The sequence below is a fragment of the Otolemur garnettii genome, unplaced genomic scaffold (assembly GCF_000181295.1).
Source record: "Otolemur garnettii isolate 467f Iridium unplaced genomic scaffold, OtoGar3 scaffold00002, whole genome shotgun sequence".
Taxonomy (NCBI): Eukaryota; Metazoa; Chordata; class Mammalia; order Primates; family Galagidae; genus Otolemur; species Otolemur garnettii.
The window spans coordinates 49,504,928-49,513,607 of record NW_003852397.1 but is presented as its reverse complement, the minus strand read 5'-3'; the positions used below and the strand labels follow the sequence as shown (position 1 = coordinate 49,513,607).

The following is an 8,680-nucleotide window of genomic DNA, read 5'->3' as shown; positions in this document are numbered from 1 at the left end:
AATCACTTAAGCCTAAGAGTTTGAGGTTGCTGTGAGCTGTAATGCCACAGCACCTACAAAAAGGGCGACATAGTGAGACAGCCTAAAAAAATTAGGGCAGCGCCTGTGGCTCAGTGAGTAGGGCGCCGGCCCCATATACCAAGGGTGGCGAGTTCAAACCCTGCCTTGGCCAAACTGCAACAAAAAATAGCTGGGCTTTGTGGCAGGCGCTTGTGGTCCCAGCTACTTGGGAGGCTGAGGCAAGAGAATCCCCGAAGCCTGGAGGAGATGGAAGTTGGTGTGAGCTGTGACGCCACCTGTGTCTACCGCAAGTGACAAAGTGAGACTCTGCCTTAAAAAAAAAACCCACATAGGCAGCGCCTGTGGCTCAAAGGAGTAGGGCACTGGCCCTGTATGGTGAAGGTGGCGGGTTCAAACCCAGCCCTGGCCAAAAAAAAAAAAAAAAAAAAAAAAAATTATTTTATTAAAAGTGATAAGATTATTTTTAAGACCCAACTCTATAAATTTTGTTAGCCTGATTTTGTCGTTGTTGTTTTGAGGTAGAGCTTTGCTTTGCTGCCCAGGTTAGAGTGCAGTAGTGTCATCACAGCTCACTGTAACTACTAACTCCTAAGTTCAAACGATTCTCCTACCTAAGCCTCCCAGGTAGCTAAGAATATAGGCGTGTGCCACCACCTGATTTTTAATAATTGTAGACAAATGATACAAAAACATAGAAAGAAAAAAAATATTTATTAGTAATATGATATCACACATAAAATCTTGCTTTTGTTTGTTAAAATAGTCTCCACTTTTTTTTTGAGACAAAGTCTCACTCTGTCACTCTGGGTAGAGTGCCATAGAGTCATAGTTCACAGTAACCTCTAACTCTTGGGGCTGAAGACATCCCCTTGCCTCAGCTTCCCGACTAGCTAGGACTACTGGCGCCTACCACAAGGACCAGCTAGTTTTTCTATTTTTAGTAGAGATGGAATCTCCCTCTTCCTCAGACTGGTCTCAAACTCCTGAGCTCAAACAATCTACCTGTCTCAGCCACTAAGAGTGCTAGGATTACAGGTGTGAGCCACTGCGCCTGTGTCCACTGTTACTTTAACTCACACTTCATTTTTTTTTTTTTTTTTTTTTGAGACAGTCTCACTTTGTCACACTCAGAAGAGTGCCATGGCATTACAGCTCATAGCTACCTCGAACTCTTGGGCTTAAGTGATTCTCTTGCCTCAGCCTGCTAAACAGCTGGGACTACAGGTGCCTGCCACACCACCCAGCTACTTTTAGAGATGAGGTCTTGCTCTGGCTCAGGCTGGTCTCGAACTTGTGAGCTCACGCAATCCACTTGCCTAGGCCTCCCAGAGTGCTAGGATTACAGGCATGAGCCTCCGCTCCTGGCCTCTCACACTTCTTTAAATAGCACTGTGGCCATGCACTTTTTGATGTTTGTGGAGCACTTGTATTTCTTAGCCTGTATGTTGCCTCTTCCTGTCTTTTTTTTATATGGTTACAGATATTTTTCCTATTGGTTACCAGTTGGTTTATATGTTACAGAAACTGCCTGTCACATCTGTTTTAAATATTCCTGCCCACCCCTGTCAGTCATATGTTTTGTGACTTGGTCCAGTATGTGTGTGTATGTTTATGTTTCTAATCATAAAAACTTTTTTTTTTTTTTTTTTGAGACAGAGCCTCAAGCTGTCCCCCTGGGTAGAGTGCCGTGGCATTACAGCTCACAGGAACCTCCAACTCCTGGGCTCAAGCGAGTCTCCTGCCTCAGCCTCCCAAGTAGCTGGGACCACAGGCGCCCGCCACAACGCCCGGCTATTTTTTGGTTGTAGCCGTCATTGTTGTTTGGTGGGCCCGGGCTGGGGATTCAAACCCGCCACCTTAGGTGTACGTGGCTGGCGCCTTAGCCAGTTGAGCTATATGCGCCGAGCCTAATCATAAAAACTTTAACTTTTTTTTTTGCAGTTTTTGGCTGGGGCTGGGTGTGAACCCACTACCTCCGGCATATGGGGCTGACATTCTACTCCTTTAAGCTACAGGCGCCACCCAAAAATTTTAACATTTTTATGTGGTGACATTTAGTTATCTTTTCTTAACTCTATGGTACTTGGATTCTGGATAATGTTTAATTAAGCCTTCTTCACCACAAAATTAAAATATTCATCCATTTGTTTTGCTGCTTATTTTTACATTTTAATCTGGTATAATGAAGGTAATTCAAACTTTACTTTCTTTTTCTAATGGCTATCCAAACACTACAAAACAATTCACTGAATAGTCCACATATTTTTCCTCAAGGACATAATGACAAAATAATCAGGATATTACTGCTTAGTACTAAAAACTATATACATATAATTGTTGTTATTGTTTTTGGTTTTTTGGAGACAGGTTTTCATTCTGTCACCCCTAACCAGAATACAGTGGTGTCATCACTGCTCACTCCAACCTCAGATTTCTGGGCTGAAGTGAACCTCATGCCTCAGCCTCCTGAGTACCTGGGACTGGGACTACAGAGATGCAACACCACACCCAGCTGACTTTTTTTTTCTTTTGGTGGAGACAGGTCTTGCATTTGTTTAGTCTGGCCTGGTCCTGAACTCTTGAGATCAACTGACCTTCCTCCCTCAGCTTCCCAGAGTGCTAGGATTATAGGTATAAGCCACTATGCCTAGCCTATCTTCTGATATTCTGTATTTTTAAATTAGGCAATGACAATTTTTTTTTTGAGGGAGACAGAGTCTCACTCAGTTGCCCTGGGGTTGAGTGCCCTGGTGTTATAGTTCACAGCAACCTTGAATTCTTGGGCTCAAGACATCCTCTGGCCTCAGCCTCTGGAGTAGCTGTATTTTTTAGAGATGGGGGTCTCACTTTTGTTCAGGCTGGTCTTGAACTGCTGAGCTCAAGCAATCCACCCACCTCGACCTTCCAGAGTGCTAGAATTATAGGCAGGAGCCACCATGCCCTGCCTGGTAATGACATTTTACCTTTTTGGGGGGCAGTTTTTGGCCAGGGCTGGGTTTGAACTCACCACCTCCAGCATACGGGGCTGGCACCCTACTCCTTTGAGCCACAGGTGCTGCCCAGTGATGACATTTTTTTTTTTCTTCTGAGACGGAGCCTCAAGCTGTCCCCCTGGGTAGAGTGCCATGACATCACAGCTCACAGCAACCTCCAACTCCTGGGCTGAAGCGAGTCTCCTGGCTCCGCCTCCCAAGTAGCTGGGACCACAGGCGCCCGCCACAACGCCTGGCTATTTTTTGGTTGCAGCCATCATTGTTGTTTTGGCGGTCCAGGCTGGGGATTCGAACCCGCCACCTTAGGTGTATGTGGCTGGCACCTTAGCTGCTTGAGCCACAGGCGCCAAGCCCCAGTGATGACATTTTAAAAAGAGAAAAACTAGACTTCAAAAAAGATTGTAGGAAGCACACTAAAATGTTTTAAGGAGGCTGCTTCTGTGTAGGAGCATTGTAGGATGATTTAAGAATTCTAGGGCAACACCTGTGTCTCAGTAAGTAGGGTGCCAGCCCTATATACTGAGGGTGGTGGGTTCAAATCCGACCCTGGCCAAACTGCAACAAAAAAATAGCCAGATGTTGTGGAGGGCGCCTGTAGTTCCAGGTACTTGGGAGGCTGAGGCAAGAGAATCACCTAAGCCCAAGAGTTGGAGGTTGCTATGAGCTGTGATACCAAAGCACTTTACCAAGAGTGACAAAGTGAGACTCTGTCTCTAAAAAAAAAAAAGAATTCTATTTTCCCAATTTTCTCTAGTAGACATATATTACTGGCAGCAATTTATATTGGAAGTAAATTACAGTTTTCAAAATTACAACTATTAAAAATATAAATACATAAAATATAAAACTATATCAAAACCTTTTCCATTAGATTATAACTGTTGGACTAGCCACCTATAATACCCTGTTCTTGATTTAATTTTAAAGACTGACCTGAAATCTGTGTCAAAACAAAGCTAAGCAAAATTTTCTCAAAGCACATTATCTTTTTAGTTTGAGAGATCCTTTCATGTTGAATGTTAGTGGGCCTCTAAGGGGAAACTTGATACTTAAAACATAAAAAATTAAAATTTAGCAGAATTAGAAAATGGATACTTAGAACAAAAAGAATACCCAGAAGAGAATCATAATGGAACAAACTGTCTTTTTCTACCCCCATGACTCCAGTGAACTGAAAGGGCATATGGGGGAAGGTTTAAGTATATTTGCATGTGTACTTTGTGTATGAATCAAGCAGAATGCAAAACAAACATTTTAAATATTTTACCCTCATTTCTTGAATAACAGATTTTCCTTTTCCTTCTCCATAAAATAGTGATGACATAAACCTAAATAACAGTCACAATTTTTATCTTTCATTTTGCCATTAATACCAAGAGATTCATAAGACTTTTCTAAACAGAGGCAAGAATAGCTAATAATTATCTTCCTAATTTTATAGAACTATTTTGATATACTTAATAACCTAAAGAAACCATATTATTCACTGCTTTTATCGAGAAAAGAGGAAAAGTAAAAAACATCTCATTTCCTTAAAAGGTTTCACTTTACCCAAGAACTTTATATCTCAACATAAATTCTAACCTGGAATTAAATAATAAAACGTAAGAAAGAGCAAGTGAATTTAAAGAAAAGTGAAAGAAGTAATGAGACTTCTTATAAAGTGGAAACAAGTCATAAACTAAAATTCCAAGAATTTTCTATAGAAATATTAAAACATTGTCATTGAAAAATTAGCATAAATCACTGTGAAGAGCATTTTAGGGAAAAAAACACCAAGCAAAAAGAGGTAAAATAACCAGGGAAAAAAACTTCACTAAAATTTGACAAATTTTTTTTTACCTGTTTGCATGAATCCTGGATGCTCAGCAATGTTTGAACTATTTAAAAGCTTCACAGCTTTTCGATAATTGCCCCTTAAGTACTCAAAATTGCTTTTAAGAAACAGAGAGGGTGCAGACTGTAAAGAAAATATGAAAGTTACTTATAATTTGTTTTCTGGTGGTTAATGCATGATGCTAATTATACTGTTGCACTGGTATGTATTTAAGGGCATAAATGAATCAAATTTGTCACAGTCACAAAAAACCATATATAGTCTCCAAATTTTTCACTGCTCTTGGAATCTAAAAATTAAATAAAGTGACTTGCAAGAATAAATATCATAGGTCTACCTAAAAAATATACCAGGGGTACCAAAAAAATGTATACACATTTAAAGAGATCTTGTTGGTAGTAAAATTGATCATTCCCCAAAAGCGTATGAATTGCAAGTAAAATGTATGTTCATAGCATGTCTAGGTACACTTGACCAGTAAAGGTATCTTCACTTCAACGTTGCAAAGTAATATGTAGAGAACATCTGTTAAAAAGTATATACATATTTTTGGTTAGGCTGCATGTGTTTAAATGTGTGTATGAATACAGTCTATAGGCTCACACCAGTAATCCTCCACTCTAGGAGGCCAAGGTGGCAGGATCACTTGAGGTCTGGAGTTTGAGACCAGCTGAGCAATAGCAAGTCCCTTGTCTACTAAAATTAGAAAAAATTGGCTGGGCATGTTGGCACATCCCTACAGTCTCAGCTATTTGGGATGATGGGGCAGATGGATCACTTCAGCCTAGGAGTTCAAGGTTGTGGTGAGCTATGATCACACCACTATACTCTAGCCAGGACAACAGTGCATGATTCTGTCTCAGAAAATCAATGAATGAATGAAATACATTCTGACAGTCTGTGGATTATCAAATGACTACCTTCATCTATTACACTACTAAAGTCAAGTCAACTTGACAATGCAAATTAGGTCCTTATTTTTAATGGTTATTAGGCTGGTGATCTTCCTTTTCAGGAGAAAACGGTACTTGTCATTAGAGCCCAAAGATAATCAAATATTTTTTTTTTTTTGTTTAGCAGGCTTGGGCCAGGTTCAAACCCACCAGCCCCAGAGCATGTGGCTGGTGCCCTAACCACTCAGCTATTGGTGCCCAGACCAAATATTTTTCTAAATAGGAAAAATAAAAATAAAATAATTCTTCTATGAACAGAAGAATTTTCCAATAGAATGCCTTATTTGAGAGAATTAATCTTGCTGTTCCTTAGACTGTGTTTTGGATTACAAATCATCTTCACTTCCCCTAAGAATCTTGGTGGAGGGGCCTCTGAGTAGCAGTACCTATTTTGAGTACAAAAGCATACAGAGATATGGAGACTAAGCACCTACCCGGGAGGACATGTAGAATGTTTGTCTCATTATTAATCCACTTTAGCATAGCAACAAGATTTCCTTCTAAATCCTAGTTCATCCTTTACTCTGCTTCCTGTCTACCCAGAGTTCTGGTCACTAAGGAAATAAGGGCTTTCAAGGCTTATTCTCAGTGGCAGCACTTCCTTCTGAAGTTTTTCCTGATTCAGGTATGAGTATTACATTGAATTATAATTATGTTCATTTCTCTCTTTTTTTTTTTTTTTTTGAGACAGAGCCTCAAGCTGTCCCCCTGGGTAGAGTGCCATGGCTTCACAGCTCACAGCAACCTCCAACTCCTGGGCTCAAGCGAGTCTCCTGCCTCCGCCTCCCAAGTAGCTGGGACCACAGGCGCCCGCCACAACGCCCGGCTATTTTTTGGTTGCAGCCGTCATTGTTGTTTGGCGGGTCCGGGCTGGGGATTTGAACCCGCCACCTTAGGTGTACGTGGCTGGCGTCTTAGCCGGTTGAGCTATAGGCGCCGAGCCATTTCTCTCTTTTTTGACTACGGCCTCCTTTAAGTCAAGGATTATGCTTTTAATGAGATAAAAGGTTTGATAATGACTAGCTGGCTAGTTTGGCCTTTTCCTCTTAGCCTCAGACTTAGGCTACAGTTCTCAAAAATCAAGAGGGTACTAACTCAATGGCTAATCTGAATCCTGCCTGAGACTTTTAACTTTTATTTTCTCATGATTTCATATTTCTAAATATACAGCTCATCTAAAGCATCAAGACTGTTTATGCTATGTCTTCCCTATACCATCTTAAAATTTATCAATGGAGGATTAGGGTGAAGGGAATGGAAGGAGGAATTATATCTGAAATATTCTGGGACTAGACAAATCGAAGATATTATCAAGCCAATAGTCTTTTTTGTTTTTTTGGTTTCTTTTTTTTGAGACAGAGTCTCACCGTGTTACCCTTGGTAGTATGCTGTGGCGTCCTAGCTCACAGTAACCTTAAACTCTTGGGCTCAAGTGATCCTCTTGCCTCAGCCTCCTAAGTAGCTGGGACTATAGATACCTACCACAACACCTGGCGCTTTTTAGAGACCAGGATGGGGGGGTCTTGCTCTGGCTCATGCTGGTCTCAAACTTGTGAGCTCAGGCAATCCACCTGTCTCAGCCTCCCAGAGTGTTAGGATTATAGGCGTGAGCCACCATGCCTGGCACCAGTAGTCATTTAGAAGCGGCAGGTTTTGGCCACAATTTGTTAAATCTTTAATATTTTTTTGAGACAGTCTCATTTTGTCACACTTGGTAGAATACTGTGGGGTCATGGCTCAGAGCAACCTCTAATTTTGGCTCAGGTGATCCTCTTGCCTCAACCTCCCCAGTAGGTGGGACTATGGGCTGCTACACAGCTATTTTTCTGTCTTTCTTTTTTCTTCCTTTTTTAGAGACAGGGTCTCGCTTTTGTTCAGGATGGTTTCAAACTCTTGAGCTGAAGCAGTCTACCTGCCTTGGTCTCTCAGAGTGCTATGATTACAGGCGTGGGCCACTGTGCCCAGTCCAAACAAGTATAATACCAAAAATTATAAAATAACCGAAATGTCTAATTTGGCAAAATGTTTAAGTGAGTTGTGATAAACCACTCACAGAACACTAGGCAATGATTTAAAATTGTGGTTTTTAAGGCTACATAAAAAAAGGGAAAATTCTTGTTATAATTTTAAGTAAAAAAAAATATTAAACTCCAGGAACAGTATGATCTGTATTTCCCAATTCTATAATATCAACATTCCCTATCTAGTGACATGTACAATAGACTAAGATAAATTATTTAAAATTGACAGATACTCATAGCCTAAGAAAGAAAGTCATAAGTTGAAAAACGAGAGAAAGTCTGGAAGAAACTCACATTTCCAGCTGTGTTCATGACTGACTTGATCTCCCTTTTGCATGCTTTCAGGGATTTCATTTGGATATAAGCTCGCACTTTATACTGGCAAAGAAAAAGTGTTAGAATGTAAGAAGTAGGAGAGATTTTACATATCCTGATGTTTTATTTACTCATAAGGAATGTTTAACTCCATCTATTACAACACAATTACACTGGTTACTTGCCAAAGTTTAAAATTATCTGAAATATTCTATTTGTCTTGGCATAAACTTCAAAAAACTAAAAACATGGCAGAATAAAACTTATAAATTTGAAGCAAAAAATCCTATCAATCTTCATCTGTACATGATTACCTAATAATGATTATTAAAATTTCACAAACTGATTTTATCATCAATACATTCCCAAGCCATTTCCCCCAACCTTTTATAGAGTAATTTAAAGAAATTATATTACATTATCATCTTAAGCAAAATATATTTAGAGAGATAAATGTACTTCTTTTTTTTTTTTTTGAGACAGAGCCTCAAGCTGTCCCCCTGGGTAGAGTGCCGTGGCATTACAGCTCATAGCAACCTC

General features: G+C 40.1%; 1 protein-coding gene across 1 annotated transcript in view; it reads right to left on the bottom strand.

Moving 5' to 3' along the window:
* The window catches only part of CNOT10 (CCR4-NOT transcription complex subunit 10), a 99,723-nt gene that overhangs the window by 51,709 nt on the left and 39,334 nt on the right, over positions 1-8,680 (bottom strand). Inside the window, exons 7-8 of the mRNA XM_003781773.3 lie at positions 8,120-8,203; positions 4,857-4,974 (exon numbers count right to left, since the gene is read on the bottom strand). Of these exons, the coding sequence (XP_003781821.1) occupies positions 4,857-4,974; positions 8,120-8,203 (202 nt within the window). The remainder of the gene's footprint in view (positions 1-4,856; positions 4,975-8,119; positions 8,204-8,680) is intronic.